Source organism: Cyprinus carpio, chromosome A16 (genome assembly GCF_018340385.1).
Source record: "Cyprinus carpio isolate SPL01 chromosome A16, ASM1834038v1, whole genome shotgun sequence".
Lineage (NCBI taxonomy): Eukaryota > Metazoa > Chordata > Actinopteri > Cypriniformes > Cyprinidae > Cyprinus > Cyprinus carpio.
In genome coordinates, this window is record NC_056587.1 from 23,017,407 (window position 1) to 23,039,589 (window position 22,183).

Genomic DNA, 22,183 nt, shown 5'->3' on the forward strand with positions numbered 1-22,183 from the left:
TAAATAAAATTAATTAAGAAAAAAAAATACTAACAGTATATGTAGCAGGGTAATTACAGTAAACTAAAGCTAAAACCATAAAAAGAAAACATTTATTTATTTTCTATTTATTTATATATTTACTTCAGTTTATGAGAATCGTTTTTAATTTTTAATTTTAATGGTTTTAATTTTAGTTTCAGTTTTTGTTAACTCTCAGTGATACAGAAATAACACTATGTTGCACTATTATTTAATATCATTGAGATACTATTATAGTTTTTATTATTCATTTTATTAGATTTTTTTACGTTTTAATTCTTTTTTGTTGTTGTTTTGTTTTCTATTTTCCTTATTAACTTTAAATCTTTTAAATAATTCTATATATTTTTTCTATTTATTAGTTGTTGTTCTTTTAAATATTTCTATAAAAAAAATAATAAAAAAAAAAATTAGATAGATTTATTAGTTTTTATTTCAGTTATTTTAATATATTAGGATAAACAAAATCAAAACGAGAAATATTGCATTGGAAACTACCTGAAATAATATATATATATATATTTATTATATTATTTTTTTATTTAATATATATATATATATATATATATATTTTTTTTTTTTTTTTTTTTTTTTTTTTCATTTCAGTTAACATTTATTTTAAGTAACAATTTTTTTTTTTTTTTTTTTGTGGTTTTAGTTAACTATAACACCCTGCTATGAAGACTAAAATGACTGCTGTGACCTTTTAAAGCGGCCTGAGGACTTTAAATCTCCGGTTTCTTATTTGTTAGTCGTCCCTCGTCCGTTAGTGTAATCTGAGGTCTTAACTGAGTTGCTTTAATCTTGTTTTTGATCTAACTGCTCCCATTACAGATTGCACTTCCAGCACCTCACGGTCCAATCCTGTAATGTGATCGGCAGGTAAAAACCCTCTTGGGGTGAAACAGGATTCACAGCTCAAACCGCACAAACACAGACTGCACACATTTTCCATGTGAGCTCACCTCATATCTGTCACCATTTATCAAATACATGAACGTCTTTCTACAAATGTGCAAATCAGCCAACAGTGCTAAATGCATGATATTTGACCCGCAGCAGTCATTAACCCTCGTGCTGAGTCACTGGCTCCGTGTTGTTTTGTGAACCGTCGGTCGCAGTATATCTTACTCTCAGTCGATCAACTCTGACCCCGTCGAACAACAATCAGCATGCATTTTTCATCAGCCTATCCGTTACAGCCGGACTGCTCTTCACAAACTTCCCGAGACTCCAGCTGAAGCTTTAGACTCAATGCAAACCCATGCAATGCTGTTGAAATAGATGAAGCGAAGGACAAGATCGCAGGCGAGGTGAAGCACAATGAAACAGGCCGAGCATCTCGGCGGATTGAACGGATGGTGTGTGCAGCGCGTTGCACCTCGGCTCTTCTTCTCTTGACATTCATCGCAGGTTTTTGGACTTTTTGGTTATTCAAGTGTCTTCTTTTGTTGGAGGCGGAAGAAAAGAATGGCCTTGTGTCTTTGAATGCATGAGCTGACGCTGCAGACACAAACGATGGCTTGTGCTCAGGTAAGAACAATAGGCTCTAGGTGTTTGTAACAATTCATCAAAACGTCTTGAAGAAGCTGCCGCTGTGAGTTTGCAGCTGTAGCACATTCACTATGTAGAGCTCAAGTGTGGAATTAAATACTTTTTCATATCTTGCTTAAAGGGATAGTTCACCCAAAAACGAAAATGCTGTCATTATTTACTCGCCCTCATGTCTGTTGAACACAAAGGAAGATATTATGAAGAATGTTGGCACTCAAACAGTTGCTGGTAGCCATAGATTAACATAGGGAAAAAAAAAAAAAATAATAAATGGAAAGCCAATTGCTACCGTGACTTTCCAAAAAAATTAAACATAATAGATTAACATATCTAAAAATCTACAAAAAAAATAAACATGTTGAGAGATAACGCTGCAAAATCTATGATGATAATAACTGGTAATGCATCTGTGAAAAGGGTCCATCATCTCAACCAATGGGGTGAGTTTGGGGGCGGGACTATCTGTTTAACTGACCAATGGCAGATGGAGGAGTGTTCAGGGAAACTGTTTGAAAACAATCACTATTTTTGCAGTACTGCTTAGATTGCTGATATATTGTTTATTTATTTTAAGTACTTATTAATTTTTGTTGCTAGTAATTGCATCCTTTTTCCTTTATATATATATATATATATATATATATATATATAAAATATATATATATATATATATAAAACCAAACTGACTGCTTATCAAAATAATTTTTAACAAAACAAAACTAAAAAAAAGTCAAGTGACCATCATGCAAAAAATTCTCCCAGTGCATGTGTTCATTTTATATTTTAGTTACCAAGAACAGTTAGCCTTTTTAACTAATTTAAGTCTATAATTGTGTCAGCTCAAAACAATAAAAAAAACAGTCTATAGAGTCTGTCCAGGCCTGATGATAACTGACCTCTGACCTTTAGGGTTTCTATAACATCAGCCTGGAAAAGGACAAGCGTGAGCCTCTGCAGACCTTCCCATCATGCCCTCACGCCTCCTCTGGCTCTCCTCCAGACCTGCTCTTAAACACGGCTCTTCCTCTGCTCACGGCTCCAGTGATGATGGACACGCCGCTCACCCTGATTCCTGGATCTGCATCGAAAAGCTCCATTTCTCAGAGTCTCACAGACGTGGCTCCTCAGCCGCCAGCGCTGCCTCTGTACGGAACAGGAAGTGCCTCCGTGCCGTTTCCTGTCCGTCCTGTGACGCTGTACGCGACTGCGCATCCACAGGTCTCTGCTGGTTGTGTCCAGCTGCTGGGAGTCTCTGAAGTGGCCCCGTACACGCTGTCAGTACTCATGCCACATCTGTTAAACCCTCCTGACAGAGACTCCTGCGCCCTCACCGACCCTAAAACCACAGACAGAGAAGAAGAGATCACAGACACTAGTGCCTCTAAAACCCCTGCTACAGATGAGACAGGTGAGGGGATGGATGGATGGATGGATGGATAGATGGATAAATAAATAGATGGGCGGATGGACAGACAGACGGATAAGTAAATAGATGGACAGATGCATGGACAGATAGATACAAAGATGGTCTGATGGATGGAGAGAGATAAAAAGATGGATGATAGATATATAAATAGATGGACAGATGATTGGACAGATAGATAAAAAGATGGTCTGATGGATGGAGAGATAGATAAATAGCTGGATGGACAGACAGATGGATAGATAAATAGATGGACAGATGATTGGAGAGATACATAAAAAGGGCCTGATGGATGGAGAGAGATAAAAAGATGGACAGATGATTGGAGAGAGAGATAAATAGATGGCCAGACAGACAGATGATAGATAAATAGAAGAAAAAAAAATAGAAGAAAAAAAAGATGGATACATAAGAAAAATAAATAAAAGAAAAAACGGATGGATAAATAAATAAAAGAAAAAAAAAATGACAGATAAATAAAAGAAAAAACAGATAAAAAGATGGACAGACAGACAGATGATAGATAAATAGATGGACAGATGCATGGACAGATAGATAAATAGATGGACAGATAGATAAAAAGATGGACAGATAGACAATAGATAGATAAATAGATGGACAGACGGATGGCTAGATAAATGGACAGATGATTGGAGAGAGAGATAAAAAGATGGACAGACGGACAGATGATAGATAAATAGATGGACAGATGATTGGAGAGATAGATGGACAGATGATTGGAGAGATAGATGGACAGATGATTGGAGAGATAGATAAATAGGTGGACAGACGGACAGATGATAGATAAATAGATGGACAGATGATTGGAGAGATAGATGGACAGATGCATGGACAGATAGATAAATAGATGGACAGATAGATAAAAAGATGGACAGACAGACAGATGATAGATAAATAGATGGACAGATAGATAAAAAGATGGACAGACAGACAGATGATAGATAAATAGATGGACAGATGCATGGACAGATAGATAAATAGATGGACAGATAGATAAAAAGATGGACAGACAGACAGATGATAGATAAATAGATGGACAGATGATTGGAGAGATAGATGGACAGATGATTGGAGAGAGAGATAAAAAGATGGACAGACGGACAGATGATAGATAAATAGATGGACAGATGATTGGAGAGATAGATGGACAGATGATTGGAGAGATAGATGGACAGATGATTGGAGAGATAGATGGACAGATGATTGGAGAGATAGATAAATAGGTGGACAGACGGACAGATGATAGATAAATAGATGGACAGATGCAAGGACAGATAGATAAATAGAAGGATGGACAGACGGATGGATAGATGGACAAACGAACAAAGATAAATGGATGGATGCACGGACGGATAGATAAAAAAGATGAACAGATGGATGGACAGATTGATAATTACATGGACTGATGGATAGATGGACAGATGCACGGACAGATAGATAGACACATTGATTAATTGATTGATTGATTATTCATGTTATAATTCCCAGACTGTTGTGTTTTTTCCTCACAGATGTCTCTGGGATCAGACTCTGTTCGTCACGTCTGGCGTTAATTACGACCCTCATCCCCACCTTCATCATCCTCACCGTCTGCATCGCCGTCATAGGTACACATCCCCTCAGTAGCACCAGGTGCACTCATAAACCAGACGGATAACACACTGCTTTTCCTCTTTAGTGAAGTTTGTGAGTTTCCCGAACAAAGAGCGAGACATTGACCCCCCTGCTGGTGGCTCGCAGAACTGCACCATCTCACCCGCGCCCTTCTATTCAGTCAAATATCCAGCCAATGACACCGTCAGCATACCCTCGGGTATATTGTGCATACTTGATTTTAAGATGATATGCTCTCTTCTTGTCCGAGTGAACTGGATTTACTCGGTCTTTGTCGCTCAGATTGCTCGATGGCGATGAATGCTGGGTCTCGTGGGACACGTATTGTCGGCGGTAAGGAGGCTGCGAAGGGTCAGTGGGGTTGGCAGACCAGTTTACAGTGGCGGGGCAAACACGTGTGTGGAGGAGCCATCGTCAGCCCTCGCTGGGTCATCACCGCCGCCCACTGCTTCATGCAGTGAGTAAGAGACGACAGACGGTGAGTGCAGGGCATTCTCACGCCGCTCATATCTGTGTCCGTGTCCTCTATCAGATATGGCATGAAGCTGGAGTCAGACTGGATCGTGGTGGTTGATACCGTGAGCATCTCGGATGCATCTCAGGGCAAACGTTACCTCATACTACAGATACACCAGCACCCACTTTTCTCACAGGACAACAACGACTACGACTTGTGTCTGCTGCACACACAGACAGAGATGGAGACGGGAGGTGCGTTCACTCAGATACACTAATTAGGCAGAAAGGAGAAGTACTCACACTCGAAAGAGTTTGTTTCTTCATCAGATTTGGAGAAATGTAGCATTGCGTCACTTGCTCTGCAGTGAATGGGTGCCGTCAGAATGAGAGTCTGATAAAAACATCACAATAATCCACAGCACTTCAGTCCATCAGTTAATGAATCAGGAGAGAAATCTGCACAGATCAAGCACCGCATTAAGATGTTTTTAACTAAAATACATAGAGTCCATAATCCATAATAACACTTCCTCCAGTGAAAAAGAGTTCTGGTCTGAATCAGGAGAGAAATCTGCACAGATCAAGCACCGTTTAAACAGCTGTAAACAAGTTAAAAACATCTTAATGCTGGATTTGTTTCAGCTTTTGTCTTCTCCAGATGTTAACTGATGGACTGGAGTGCTGTGGATTATTGTGATGTTTTTATCAGCTGTTTGGACTCTCATTCTGACGGCACCCATTCACTGCAGAGCATCCATTGATGAGACACTGATGCAATGCTACATTTCTACAAATCTGATAAAGAAACAAACTCATCCTAATCTCGAATGACCTGAGAGTGAACACATTTACAGCTAATGTTCATTTTTGGGTGATCTATTCCTTTAAATGCATGGAAATATATTCCATGTAAACCGACTCTATTTACTTCTGCACGCTTCGAAAGACACAAGACGTGAGCTCAGTGGTTAAAGATGTGTTCTGTATGAACAGCCCTTATCGTGCTCATTATTCTGAACAATATTCATTTGTATATTAATTGAAATACAAAGGCGTTTCGCCATTCCAATCCATTCTTGATGGATAAAATCAAGTACTATGCTACATTCTTTCTCATTAAATATCAGGAATTCGCTCTTGAATGTCACACTAGGTGGCAGGTTTGTTAACGTATGCCGAGTTCTCCTCTGTAACTGAGAGCAGATGTGTTGACTGTTGTTTAGACGGCGTGAGACCTGTGTGTTTGCCCCGTCTGAGAGAGTCTTTCCCTCCTGGTTCGTCCTGCTGGGTGACGGGCTGGGGTTACACACGGGAAGGAGGTGAGCCTGTGTTCCTGAACCGTTTACAACCTTTTGGGCATGAAGTGCTAATTTTAATATTTATGGTTAACCACTGTGCCAATAAGTCCTCACCTCCACCTTTTCTTAAAATGCATGCTGAATTTATATTATGTAAACTAGTAGTGCAGATACCGTAATTTACAGATGCAGTCAATAAAATGGCAAAAACACAAAGATGATAATTTTATATATTCAATTTAATAACATATAGCCTAGTTTTATATATGAATAGGGTGTTCGCCGATTGATTGCGTGCCGTCGGAGTTTCCAGTGCTGACGTAAAATAGCCTTCTGGAAGTGCTGAAGTTTTGCTGTATATAGCTACTAAAAAAAATTGAAGTTACTTCCGTTTCTGAACAAAGAAAGTAATTGATGTCATAAATCCACGAGCCTGATTTTAGTTTTAATTGTCAGAATCTAACGAATAAAAAAATCCCAAACGCTTGCAATCAAGATTGTGAAAATAAACAACAACGGCAGAATGAAGCCAGATTTTTTCCAGACTTTGTTTCTATCCGGGAAGCCAAGCATAAGTATACTAATATAAAATTATTAACCAATAATAAGAATTTTTAACCGATTAATCGGTTACTTTCGTTTGCTGCATGTTTAAAAAAACACACTAAATGTATAGTTTTTGAGAGGAAAAATAATAAATAAACAGATCGTAAGTCGCGTATACGTTGAATTAATTTTATTACATTCAGAAATAATACTGCAGGCCTACAGCATAATGTTATAATGTAGCAACATTATAAACATACATGCTATTTTAGTTCCCCTTACTCCGCAACAAACTGTATTCAGAACAGAACAATATAATGTATTCATTTCTAATGAGTAAATATAATATAATTGCAGTAGGCTATATGATATAATAATAATAATATAGACCTAGCTATAAACAAATTAATTTAAAGCGGAGCTGAAAGTAAAGTACCTCTCTCATTCTGCACACATCCAAATGTTTCCTCACTCGCGATGTATTTGAAGCTTAACTATTATTTATTAGGTAAGCTAGGCTTTGTACTTCATGCACGTTCCAGTATCGACAGGAAAAAAATCATAAGGAGCAAAAATGTGCCAAAGTGGACTGGTGCTCACGCTGAACGGCTGTCGAAATGCCTGAAGAACTAAATTGGAATTTTATAAAGGCATAATTCAAATAATTGATTGTCTCACAGGCTCTGTGTCCTCACACCTGAGACAGGCTTTGGTTCAGGTGATCGATCAAGCCGTCTGCTCTCAGCCCTACGTGTACGGCTCCCAGCTCACTCCCAGAATGCTTTGCGCCGGCATTATGGAGGGAGGAGTGGACTCCTGTCAGGTACTCACATCTGTTAAAGCGACAGTTTGCTTAAAAATGATCATCTGTCATCATTTACTCATCTTCATGTCGCTCCAAACCTTTTGTTTTTTCTCCTTTGTAAAATAAAAGACTATAAAATGTCATTATTTCAGGTCTCCTGAGGTCCTGTAACAATCCTCCCGCCTCTGAAACCTCATTATCAGCTGCATTCGATTCAGATTCAGGGTCATCGAGACCCGTCGCAGCATGTTTGATGTCGAGATGTAAAATCTGATGCATCTTGACCTGCGTTATTTGAGATAGATGAGATTTGAGAGCTCAGGCGGAGCTCATGAGCGAAAATTAAACTAACAAATATAAGGTTAAAAAAATAAAAAAACAATTATCTTTTTTCTGTGAAATATTTCGGTAGCACTTTACAAGAAGGGCCCTTTAGTTAAAGCTAGTTAATGCAAGGTTATTATGTCACATTAACAATAAACAATACATTTGTTGCAGTATTAAACTTTGTCAGGGTTATTATCATTAACTAAAATCATGCACATACACACACACACACACACACACACACACACATATATATAATTGTAAGAAATAATTAAAAGTTAAATGTAATTACTTGAAAAAATACACTTTGACTTAAAATATAAAAAGCGTAAACTTATTTTATTTCTTAATTTTGTTTCGTTTACGTACTAAAATATCTAAAACTAAAAAGGCTAAAACTTTTATATAGACATATTTAAAAATATATATAATAGAATGACTTAACCTTTACTTAAAATTAATACGAAAACAGGAAATATTTGTAAAAATCTAATAAACGTTAATAAAAACTATGAAAGTATATTAAAATAACACTGATCTTTAACTTTAGTTAATAAAAATACAACTGCTCATTGTTAGTTGTAAATGTAATTCATTAACAAAGAGCAATATGTTAGTTATAGTGTTTGTAAATCTAATAAAAGTGTTGTTTGTTAATGCTAGCGCAAATGCATTAAACAATATTAACACACACCTTTGATTTTAAGTGCATTAGTAAGTATTGAAATTGACATTACGAAGAGTAAATGCTTTGGAAGTATTTTTAATTGTTAGTTCATGTTAACTTATGTTAATAAATGGAGGCTTATTTAAAGTGTTAGTGTGTGTGAGTGTGTGTGTGTGTGTGTGAGTGTGTGTGTGTGTGTGTGAGTGGGTGTGTGTGTGTGTGTGAATGTTTGTGTGAATGTGTGTTTGTGTGTCTGTGTGTGTGTGAGTGTGTGTGTATGTGTGTGTGAGTGGGTGTGTGTGTTTGTTTGTGTGTGTTTGTGTGTGAGAGAGAGAGAGTGCGAGAGAGTGTGGGAGTGTATGTTTGTGTGTGTGTGTGTGTGTGTGTGTGTGTGAGAGAGAGAGAGCGAGTGAGTGAGTTAGAGTGTGTGTGTGTGAGATAGAGTGTATATGTGTGTGTTTGTGTGTGTGAGAGAGAGAGAGAGAGAGAGAGAGAGAGAGTGTGAGAGTGTATGTGTGTGAGTGTATGTGTGTGTGTGAGTGAGTGTGATTGTGTGAGAGTGAGTGTGTGTGTATGTGTGTGTGTGTGTGTGAGTGGGTGTGTGTGTTTGTTTGTGTGTGAGAGAGAGAGAGTGGGAGAGAGTGTGTGAGTGTATGTTTGTGTGTGTGTGTGTGTGTGTGTGTGTGTGTGAGAGAGAGAGAGAGTGAGTGAGTTAGAGTGTGTGTGTGAGAGAGAGAGAGAGAGAGAGTGTGTGAGTGTATGTTTGTGTGTGTGTGTGTGTGTGTGTGTGTGTGTGTGTGTGTGTGTGTGAGAGAGAAAGTGTATATGTGTGTGTGTGTGAGAGAGAGAGAGAGTGTGTGAGTGTATGTTTGTGTGTGTGTGTGTGTGTGTGTGTGTGTGTGTGTGTGTGTGTGTGTGTGTGTGTGTGAAAGAGAGAGAGAGAGTGTGTGAGAGTGTGTGTGTGTGTATGTGTGTGTGTGTGTGTGTTCCTCACTCAGTGTTTCTGGTGGTGTTGTGGATCAGGGAGACAGCGGGGGTCCTCTGGTGTGTCAGGCTGAGGCGGGCGGCTGGCGGTTGGCTGGTGTGGTGAGTTGGGGTGAAGGATGTGGACGAGTGAATAAACCCGGTGTTTACACCAGAATCACTCCGCTGCTGCAGTGGATGCATCAAACCATCAGTGTAAACACACACCACATCATCACAAGGAGTGTTACACTTTCAGATTAAACTCTGTTCACCACATCCGCAGACTGATAACACAGTCAACTCATATCTGCGAGAACAAGCTACAATAATAATTACATTAATGCACTATAATAATAATAATACTGATGCACTCTAATAATAATAATAATCAATGGAAAGCATGGCATAAACTCACCATTTCAAAAGTTAAACCAAAGTGCATTATGCATACAGCGAATCAAACTTCTAATTGATGAAAAGCTATTAAACTGAACTGAACTTTATTTCTTTTTATAGCTGCTTTACAAATTAAATTGAAGTCATTTTATAATTGATGAATTTTGCAACACTATTTTCCTGTTTAATATTGTAAAGCTGTGTTGTATAAAATGCAACAAAATGACTTGATATAAGTAACATTTTACAACAATTAGTTAACTGCATTAGTTAATATGAACTAATAATGAAAAACAACAATAAATTATTACAATAGCCTAACCTAACTTGTCATTTTTAAAGTGCATAATAACTTTCATTAAATATGTGCAGAACTCTTTATACGGACCTCATCTTCAATCTGAAAGCAGAACATTCTTTTCAGTATGTCACTATGCATGTATGCAAGTCCAAAATCCATGAACATTTCTTTTATTTCAGGATGAAAACAAAGAGTCCTCGACGGTCACCACAAAGAAAAATCCCTTTTGAAAACAGTGTCATTAATTATTATTATACAGATTGTACAAGGCCTTACTCTTCCAAGTGGATATCATTTGTAACATAGGCTGCAATAAAAGATCATTACATGCAGAGAATCTGATTTGATGATTTGATCCGACTGTGACTGGAGTCACGTACACTTGGAGAAGGGCGTCAATAAAAGTGATGAATGGAATGTGGTTTATTCAGCTGATTCACTCTGACTGTCTCTGATCCTGGTCATCATCATCATGTTTGAGTCTGAATCTGAAACTCTGGACAGAGTCCTGCAGTCATCAAGACAGCTCATGAATATTAATTGGCATGTGCCGTTGTTGCTAGGTAACCCACTAGGAGCGTGGTGTTCTTGTAATTGACCCTCAGAGGCTTGTTGATATTTCTGAGCTGACGTGACTCTATGCACTCTGAACTTTTATGATCGTGGATTGTTGTTGAACATCACCAGCATCACAGGTTTAGAGGGTGATGACCTTTACACACATCTTCACAGGTGAGTTCAGAGCGGTCATTCAGATGGGGATGTCTGTCTGTGATTTACTGAATGGTTATGAATGGAAGAACAGTTTTACTGCAGCTTTTTAATCTCACAATTTGGACTTTTTTTCTCAATGAACTCAAAATTTTGACTTTTTCACAATTCTGATTTATATCTCGCAATTCTGAATTTATATCTCGCAATTCTGAATTTATATCTCACAATTCTGATTTATATCTCGCAATTCTGAATTTATATCTCACAATTCTGATTTATATCTCGCAATTCTGAATTTATATCTCGCAATTCTGATTTATATTTCATGATTTGAAGTTTATATCTCTTAATTCTGATTTGTATCTCGTAATTCTGAATTATATCTCGCAAATCTGAATTTATCCACAATTCTGATTTATATCTCGCAATTCTGATTTTATATCACAATTCTGATTTATATCTCGCAATTCTGAATTTATATCGCAATTCTGATTTATATCTCGCCATTCTGAATTTATATCACAATTCTGAATTTATATCTCGCAATTCTGATTTATATCTGGCAATTCTGAATTTATATCGCAATTCTGATTTTATATCTCGCAATTCTGAATTTATATCGCAATTCTGATTTTATATCTCGCAATTCTGATTTATATCGCAATTCTGAATTTATATCTCGCAATTCTGAATTTATATCGCAATTCTGATTTTATATCTCGCAATTCTGATTTATATCTCGCCATTCTGAATTTATATCACAATTCTGATTTTATATCTCGCAATTCTGATTTATATCTGCCAATTCTGAATTTATATCGCAATTCTAAATTTATATCACAATTCTGATTTTATATCTCGCAATTCTGATTTATATCTGGCAATTCTGAATTTATATCGCAATTCTGAATTTATATCGCAATTCTGATTTATATCTCGCAATTCTGATTTATATCTCGCAATTCTGATTTATATCTCGCAATTCTGATTTTATATAGCAATTCTGAATTTATATCACAATTCTGATTTATATCTCGCAATTCTGAATTTATATCGCAATTCTGATTTATATCTCGCAATTCTGAATTTATATCGCAATTCTGATTTATATCTCGCAATTCTGAATTTATATCGCAATTCTGATTTATATCTCGCAATTCTGAATTTATATCGCAATTCTGATTTATATCTCGCAATTCTGAATTTATATCGCAATTCTGAATTTATATCGCAATTCTGATTTATATCTCGCAATTCTGAATTTATATCGCAATTCTGATTTATATCTGCCAATTCTGAATTTATATCGCAATTCTAAATTTATATCACAATTCTGATTTTATATCTCGCAATTCTGATTTTATATCTGGCAATTCTGATTTATATCTCGCAATTCTGAATTTATATTGCAATTCTGATTTATATCTCGCAATTCTGATTTATATCTCGCAATTCTGATTTATATCTCGCCATTCTGAATTTATATCACAATTCTGATTTTATATCTCGCAATTTCTGAATTTATATCTCGCAATTCTGATTTATATCGCAATTCTGAATTTATATCGCAATTCTGATTTATATCTCGCAATTCTGATTTATATCTCGCAATTCTGAATTTATATCGCAATTCTGAATTTATATCACAATTCTGATTTTATATCTCGCAATTCTGATTTATATCTCGCAATTCTGATTTTTATATCACAATTCTGAATTTATATCGCAATTCTGATTTATATCTCGCAATTCTGAATTTATATCGCAATTCTGATTTATATCTCGCAATTCTGATTTATTTCTCACAATTTTTTATTAAATCTCGCTATTTGGAGTTTTTGCACCTAATATTTTCTGACAAGGAATATAAAAAATAAGTTTTTTATCTAACAATTCTGACTTTTTTTCTCGCACTTCTGAATTTTTATCTCACAATTCTATTTTCTCAGAATTGCGAGTTTATATCTCGCAGTTCTGCTTTTATATTTCTCAATTTATCTCACAATTCTGAAAGAAGTCCAAACTGTTGATATAAACTCAGAATCGCAAGAAAAAAAGTCACAATATTACTTAATTTCTTTTCTTTTTTATCCCGTGGCGGAAACAAGCTTCTACAGTTCTGTGAATAACATAAATTGTCACCTATTTGTGAATGTTTCCTGTCAAACATTGATTTGCTGCAGAACTGTATTTTTAACTGATTCAAACACGTTGCAGTTTTCCAACCATCGAACCACAGCAAACATAAAACATTACTGTAATGTAGGCAAATGGTTCCCGTTTTTTTTGAGAATCAGCTCATAACATTTTAGAAATGTTCTCTTAAAGGGATAGTCCACCTAAAAATATAAATCCTATCATTATTTACACAAGAGAAAATGTTTTGAAAAATTTTAGTAACTAAGGCGAGATGAGGGTGGAGTAAGTTACATGATGCCAGTCTCTATTTTTAGGTGCACTATCCCTTTAAGTTTCCATTTTGAAATAGAAAGTTGCATGAAGGTTTTTGTGACAACCAGGTTTTTTTTTTTTTTTTTTTTTTTTTTAACTCAAACCCGTTCTGTTTTTAGGTTTTGTTTGTAAAATCATATCCAAGAATTCCAAAGTTCACCGCGCTGGAATCACGTGACGTGCGAGCGCACTGCGCATGCGCGGACACGGCCACATTGACGTTGTGTTTCGTAAACACAGCCTCGGGGCGCTGTTCCCTTCCACGCAACTGCCTCTACCGAGCTTTTACTATACATTAAGCGATTTAATGCATGAGTAGGTCAAGTCTGAAGTGTTATAGCGCGCAGTCTGCAGCGTCCGCGTTTACTGTTACATTGTGACAGCCGAAGTTCATTCAGACTCTGATCTGCCCGACACTCTGGAGACGGGAGGAAAATGAGTGCAGCTCTTTTAAACAGACTGAAGCCTGCAGTGAGCGTCGCGATCCGGCCGTGGAGCTGCAAACCCCCGCGGATCGAGCCGAGCAGCGCCGCCTCAGCGAGACTCTACAGCGGCCTGATGGAGCCCGGGGCCCCGCTCTTCAGACAGGTGAACGCGCTTCAGTGAACGCGCTTCAGACACGAGCGGAAACAAGCGGACGCTTCGTGTTTACTGCTTCGCTCATAACAACAGAAAGTTCAGTCATACAAGACCAAGACATCATCTGATGCACATAACATTTAAAGTTGAGCTCCTCTCACCGCGTTTGACAGAAGTTTGATAGCTAATGTGATTCTCCACACTTTAAGAACGTGATGAAACTAATTTGTATGACTGCTGTGTTAGCACAAAATTAGCACATTTTAATTATTTATTTATTTTGTTATATCAGGGGTCACTCATACCAAATTAGCACAATTTATTATAAAAATACACTACCGGTCAAAAGTTTGGGACCAGAACGATTTGTAATGTTGTTTACAGGAGTGTCTTCTGCTCATCAAGGCTGCATTTATTTGATCAGAAATACAGGGGAAAATGTAATATTGTGAAATATTATTATGATGTAAAATAACGTTTTTCTATTTTAATATACATTAAAATGTAATTAATTCCTCTGATGCGCAGCTGTATTTTCAGCATCATTACTGCAGTCTTCAGTGTCACATGATCTTCAGAAATCATTCTAATATGATGATTTATTATCAATGTTGAAACTGTTGTGCTGCTTAATATTTATTTGGAACCTGTGATACTTTTTTTCAGGATTTTTTAAAGAATAAAAAGTTCAAAAGAACAGCATTTATTTAAAATAGAAATCTTTTTTAACAATATACACTACCGTTCAGAAGTTTGGGGGTCAGTACATTTTTATTCTTTCTTTTTTTGAAAGAAAAGATTTAAATTTCATTCAGCAAGGATGTGTTAAATTGATAAGAAGTGATAGAAAAGATTTCTATGAAAACTAGAAAAAAAAAAAATTAAAATTTACAAAAAACAAATAGCCCAAATAAAAATTTCTAAAATTAAAAAAAATTATTTGAATGTTTCCAACATTAATAATTCTAATAATAAATCATCATATTAGAATGATTTCTGAAAAACAATTGACACTTTATACTGGAGTAATGATGATTTAAATTCAGCTTTGCGTCACAGAAATAAATTATATTTTAAAGGATATTAAAATAGAAAACATTATTTTATATTGTAATAACATTTTAGCAGATTACTGTTTTTTTCTGTATTTCTGATCAAATAAATGCAGCCTTGATGAGCAGAAGAGACTTTTTAAAAAACATTACAAGTCTTACTGACCCCAAACTTTCGAACACTAGTGTACATATATTTAGTGATATCAAGGATCACTAAAACCAAAATCACATATTTTATGTATTTATTTATTCACTCATTCATGCATTCATTTATTTTTGTGATATCAGAGGTCACTGAAACTAAATGAACCCATTTTATTTATTTATTTATTTTATTTAGTGATTTCAGGGGTCTGAATGAGCATGTTTTAGATTTGTTGATAGTTTTTTGTGATCTCTGGGTCACTAGTAGAGCGGTGTGTTTCTGTGGCTGACTGGTCGTGTTGTTGTTCCTGTAGCTGTTTGAGTCTGAGAGCAGCACGTACACGTACCTGCTGGCCGACACGGACACCGGAGAGGCCGTGCTGATCGACCCGGTGCTGGAGACGGTGGACAGAGACCTGCAGCTCATCACTGAACTGGGCCTGACGCTCAAAGTGGCCTGTAAGCATCAAGTCTAACTGCTCTCATTTGCTGGTCACTCTACTGCTCTTGAAGTTTGATGATGATGATGATGATGATGATGGCTTGTTCTCCGCAGTGAACACTCACTGTCACGCCGATCACATCACCGGCTCCGGTCTCCTGAAGAAGAAGGTGTTCGGCCTGAAGAGTGCCATCTCCAGACACAGCGGAGCCGCCGCCGACCTCCTGCTGTCAGAGGGAGACCGCATCCGCTTCGGCAAACACGTACACACACACACACTCACATAACCAACTAATCACGTCATCCACAGACAGCTGATTTAGATTAAATATCAATACATATGATCGTATACAGTACACTGCCATTCAAAACAGCAAGGTTTGATCAGTAAGATTATTAATGTTTTTAAAGAAGTCTCTTCTGCTCATCAAGGATGCATTTATTTGATCAGAAATACAGAAAAAAGCAGTAAAATTGTGAAATATTATTGCAATTTAAAATAATAGTTTTCTATGTGAATCTCTGTTAAACTGTAATTTATTTCTGTGATGCGCAGCTGTATTTTCAGCATCATTACTCCAGTCTTCAGTGTCACATGATCTTCAGAAATCATGAAAATATGATGATTTACAGTTTTGCTGCATAATATTGTTTTGGAATCTGTGAAAAACAATTTAGGATTCTTTGATGAATAAAAAAAGTTTTTTCTTTTTTTTTTAATAAATGCTTTTTTTCAGCAAGAATGTGTTAAATTGATCAAAAGTGCTAATAAAGTCTTATATTGTTAGAAAATATTTCTATTTTGTATAAATACTGTTCTTTTTAACCAAATTCATCAAAGAATCCTGAAAAAATATCACAGTTTCCAAAAATAAATAAATATATATATATAAATCAGTGCAACTGTTTCCAACATTATAATATAATAACATACTATAGAAATATGCAAATATACATTTTAGAAATATATTTTAATTTAATATTTAATAATTGCAAATGATCAGGCCAGTTTAATAAAGCATAAAATCAACACTGATTGAAAAACAAGATCGCAAGTCACTTACAGTCAGTTAAATATAAATAAATAAATATAATCATATATTATATATTTTATATTATAAAAATATCATTTGTAAAAATATCATTTTATATTTCAAGTGATCAGGGCATTGCCATAAATCTTAAAATTAACTGATTGAAAAACAAGATCATAACTGGTTGATTTACAGTCAGTTGTTTATATTAAATATAAATGAATAAATAGGATATATTTAAATCTGTAAATATAAATATAATGTAATTTCATATTTAATGTCATTTACAAATCGTTTATTTAATTAAATGCAAATAAATAATAAATAAAATATAATCTAAAAATGTATATAAATATATTATATAAAATCTAGTATAATATTGCTAGTGATCAGGGCAATGCAGTACATGTTAAAATCCACACTTCTAAACCAGGATGATGAGCGGGTCATTTAGAGTGGCTTTATTCATGACGGATGGTTTGTTTAATGTTTCTGTGTTTTGTCGGAGTCGGTGAGGTCGGTGAGGTGATGTGATGAGTGACGTGTTCTTCTCTGTGTTCCAGAGTCTGACGGTGCGAGAGACGCCGGGACACACAGACGGATGCGTGACGTACGTCACTGAAGACGAGCGCATGGCCTTCACCGGAGACGCTCTGCTGATCCGCGGCTGCGGACGCACCGACTTCCAGCAGGGTCAAGAGACACCCGCACTTCATATCCAACACAACACAGACTTCAAAACTGTCAGACTGATTCCTAGATCATGAGATCGTCTGATAGTGTTCAGCGCATTAAACAGTCCTTAAATTCAGCCAGCCGCCGCACTTAAACCTACTCAGTCTGTTTCTCAGCTGACTTTTGGTTTGGGTTCTTCACACTGCTGACCACAGTAAATAGAGCATAAATCAGCCATTGAAAAAACACAGATCGCATAGTAATAAATCTATATACTCAGTCAGTAAATATAGATTATATTATATATATATCATATAGTATTTATATAGTATTATTGCACTATTAGTTAATTTTTAAATAAATAATAAGCAAAAATAAAAATACAGTGTGATAATAGCATATTATATTTTAAAATGAGTATCATCACGTTATTTTGCCAGTACACTTTAAATTGACCTGCATTTGAAAAACAAGATAATTATTGTGGTTTGATTTACTGTTGCACTGTTGTTTATAATTACATAAATGTAATAATAGGATAAGCCAACATATCTGTAAAATATAAATAATACTACTAATTTTATGTAATGATCATTAATAAAAATCGTTTATTTTAGATAAATACACGTAAATATGCTAGTAAAAATCAAATAACAATGTATATCAACTTCTAAACCAGGATGATGAGCGGGTCATTTAGAGATGATTGGGCAATGCAGTACATGTTAAAATCCACACTTCTAAACCAGGATGATGAGCGGGTCATTTAGAGTGGCTTTAATATTCATGACGGATGGTTTGTTTAATGTTTCTTCTGTGTTTTGTCGGAGTCGGTGAGGTCGGGGAGGTGATGTTGATGAGTGACCGTGTTCTTCTCCTGTGTTCCAGAGTCCTGACGGTGCGAGAGACGGCGGGACACACCAGACGGATGCGTGACGTACTGCACTGAAAGCCGAGCGCATGGCCTTCACACGCTTCTGTTTCTCAGACGCTCTGCTGATCCAGGCGGCTGCGGATTACCGCACCGACTTCCAGCGGGTCAAGAGACACCCGCGCACTTCCAACACAACACAGACTTCAAAACTGTCAGACTGATTCCTAGATCATGAGATCGTCTGATAGTGTTCAGCGCATTAAACAGTCCTTAAATTCAGCCGCGCACTAAACCTCCTCAGTCTGGTTCTCAGCTGGACTTTTGGTTTGGTTCTCACACTGCTGACCCAGTAAATACACACACAAAAAAAAGTATATATATATATATAATAATATATATCATATATTTATATATATATATATAATATATCTATATATATATATATATAGTAAATTATAGTATTATTGCACTTTTAGTTAATTTTTTAAAAAAAAAAAAAAAAAAAAAAAAAAAAAAAGTGATAATAATACTATAATATTAAAAAAAGAATAAAAAAAAAAAACACATATATTTATAATACAACAAAAAAAAATTATGCATTTAGAAAAATAAGATAATTATTGTAATCATAGTATTATTGCACTTTATTTCGTTTATTTTTAAAATAAAATAATAAGCAAAATAAATAATAAAAATGTAATAATACTACTATATTTTAAAATGAGAATTAAATAAAAAGTTATTTTTATAGTACACTTAAAAATGCTGTTAAAAATAAAATAATTATTGTAATCATAGTATTATTGCACTTTATTTATTTAGTTTATTTTTTAAATAAAATAATAAGCAAATTAAAAAATAAAGTGCGATAATACTATTATAATTTAAAATCAGTATTTAATAAAAATACAGTTATTTTTATACTACACTTAAAAATGCAAATAAAAAAGGAAAATAATTATTGTAATTATAGTAATATTGCACTTTTTGTTTATTTTCTTTAATAAAATAAGCAAAATAAAAAATAAAGTATGAATACTATTATATTTTAAAATAATTATTAAATAAAAACAATTATTTTTATAGTACACTTAAAAATGCAACTAAAAAAATTATTGTAATTATAGTGTTATTGCACTTTATTTATTTAGTTTATTTTTAGATTAAAATATGCAAATTAAAAAATTAAGTGTGATAATACTATTTTATTTTAGAATGAGAATTAAATAAAAAGTTATTTTTATAGTACACTTAAAATACAACTAAAAATAAAATAATTATTGTAATTATAGTATTATTGCACTTTATTTATTTAGTTTATTTTTTTAAATAAAATAATAAGCAAATTAAAAAATAAAGTGTGATAATACTATTATAATTTAAAATGAGTATTATAAAATAATAAAAATAATAAAATAAATAAAAATACAGTTATTTCTATGCTACACTTAAAAATGCAACTAAAAATAAAAAAAATGTAATTATAGTATTATTGAACTTTTTTGTTTATTTTTTTTTAAATAAAATAAGCAAAATAAAAAAATTAAGTGTGATATTACTATTATATTTTAAAATGAGTATTAAATAAAAATACAGTTATTTTTATAGTACACTTAAAAATGCAAAAAAAATATTATTGTAATTATAGTGTTATTGCACTTTATTTAGTTTATTTTTAAAATAAAGTAAGCAAATAAAAATATAAAGTGTGATATTACTATTATATTTTAAAATGAGTATTAAACAAAAATAGTTATTTTTATACTACACTGAAAAATACAAAGCTAATATTTACATTTACATTTTCTTTACTTTTTTTATTTTTCATATGAATTTTGACTTATGTGCACCTCTATTTATAGCAGATTTGAAATGTTCAGTGCAGTGTAAAAGTTCAAATGCAGCACTGTTTCACTAAATTAAAGCAAGAAAGAATGAGATTAAATATATTGATGTAACAACACGCAGTCATAAACAGTAATATTTATTGTGAAGCTAGTCTAAAGACTGTTCAGAAAATGTAACACTTAAATAAAAACATAATGAATGAAAGGAATATCCAGCTCTGACCTCTGCTGGAGGTGTATTTTGTCTTGTTTTTGTAGTTCTTCAAACGTCCACATGGTGGCGACACAGTAACGCTCTGCACCTGTTTTCACTCAGGTAGTGCTCAGAGACTGTACCAGTCGGTCCATCAGAAGATCTTCAGTCTGCCGGGACACTGTTTCGTCTATCCTGCTCACGACTACAAGGGTACGAGGAGACGCTAAAGCCTGCTCTGTAGAGTCTGAGAGAGTTTCAGAAGGGTTTCGTTCGTATCAGGGATCTTTCATCCTCCTGTCTGTCGTTCTCTGTCTCTGAATGCTGAAGGTCAGAGCGTGTCCACCGTCGAGGAGGAGAAGAAGTTCAATCCACGGCTGACAAAGACTCTCCATGAGTTTGTGAACATCATGAACACCCTGAAGCTGCCCAAACCTCAGAAAATAGGTGCAGGATCACTTTATTTATGATCAGCTACAACCCACCGCTGACATTCATGCTTATAACTAATACACTGTATTTTAGAATAGTTAGAATAAAGAAGTCTCTTCTGCTCATCAAGGCTGCATTTATTTGATCAAAAAGACAGTAAAAATTGTGAAATATTATTATAATCTAAATCAGCTGTTTTCTATGTGAATATCTGTTAAACTGTAATGTATTTCTGTGATGCGCAGCTGTATTTTCAGCATCATTACTCCAGTCTTCAGTGTCACATGATCTTCAGAAATCATTCTAATATACTCAAGAAACATTTCTGATTATTATCAATGTGGAAAACATTAATATTTTTGTGGAAACTGTGATACATTTAATTTTCAGGATTCACAGATGAATAGAAAGTTCAAAAGAGCAACAATTATTTGAAATAGAAATATTTTGTAACATTATAAATGTCTTTACTGACACCTTTGATCAATTTAATGCGTCCTTGATTAATACAATTATTATTTCTTTTAGTAGTGTATCACCGTTTCCACAAAAAATATTCTGTTTTCAACATTGATAATAATCAGAAATGTTTCTTGAGCAGTAAATCATCATATTAGAATGATTTCTGAAGATCATGTGACACTGAAGACTGGAGTAATGATGCTGAAAATACAGCTGCACATCACAGAAATAAATTACAGTTTAACAGATATTCACCTAGAAAACAGCTGATTTAGATTATAATAATATTTCACTATTTTTAGTGTGTTTTTGGTCAAGCTGAAGCTAAGAGAATATTAAAAATCTCAAATCCTCTGTTTTTTGCAGATATATCAGTGCCTGCAAACCTGGTGTGTGGACTTCATGACATCTGAATCTGAATCAACATCATTTCATGCTGCGTGTCGATGTAAACATGCATTCCTCTGATTACCAGAACAACTTTTTTTTTACAAATATCTCGAGCTGATCTGTGTGCTCCTTTAAAGCTTTGATAATCACTCGCTCTTGTCTTGTCAAATGTAAGGGTAAAACTCCTCTAATAATATATTTTGTAAGAAAACTCTGTTTTTAATAGATGTTTGTCACACAGATTTACTTGATTGTGCTCCAGATTTTTTCTTTGAGAATATGTTTTGATTTGATCCAGTATCATTGTAATAATCGAGCGCTGCAGCTCTTGTAATGTGACACGTCATGCTGAAACTCATATTTCATAAGATAGACGTGTGTTTTTAATAAGTGTCTGGTCAAACCAGTGCAGTTACTCAACTCTTTTGGGCTTTTAGAAACTTGTTCAAACTTCCTTGAATGCAAAAAAATAAATAAATATTTTTTGTCCTTT

At 34.5% G+C, this 22,183-nt stretch overlaps 2 protein-coding genes across 2 annotated transcripts; both read left to right on the forward strand.

Annotated features, from left to right (window-relative positions):
* The first annotated feature begins 704 nt into the window (after positions 1-704).
* Positions 705-11,273, forward strand: LOC109091539 (transmembrane protease serine 11E-like). Its single transcript, XM_042773289.1, has 10 exons — positions 705-1,554; positions 2,485-2,983; positions 4,531-4,626; positions 4,698-4,832; positions 4,916-5,090; positions 5,166-5,344; positions 6,316-6,411; positions 7,617-7,759; positions 9,759-9,914; positions 10,578-11,273. Exons 1-10 carry the CDS (start codon positions 1,510-1,512, stop codon positions 10,626-10,628), a joined length of 1,575 nt encoding a protein of 524 aa, XP_042629223.1. The 5' UTR covers positions 705-1,509; the 3' UTR covers positions 10,629-11,273.
* A 2,497-nt stretch (positions 11,274-13,770) lies between these two features.
* On the forward strand, positions 13,771-22,183 carry LOC109091107 (persulfide dioxygenase ETHE1, mitochondrial-like). Its single transcript, XM_042773290.1, has 7 exons — positions 13,771-14,151; positions 15,656-15,800; positions 15,898-16,046; positions 17,381-17,510; positions 20,530-20,619; positions 20,737-20,853; positions 21,667-22,183. Exons 1-7 carry the CDS (start codon positions 13,999-14,001, stop codon positions 21,711-21,713), a joined length of 831 nt encoding a protein of 276 aa, XP_042629224.1. The 5' UTR covers positions 13,771-13,998; the 3' UTR covers positions 21,714-22,183.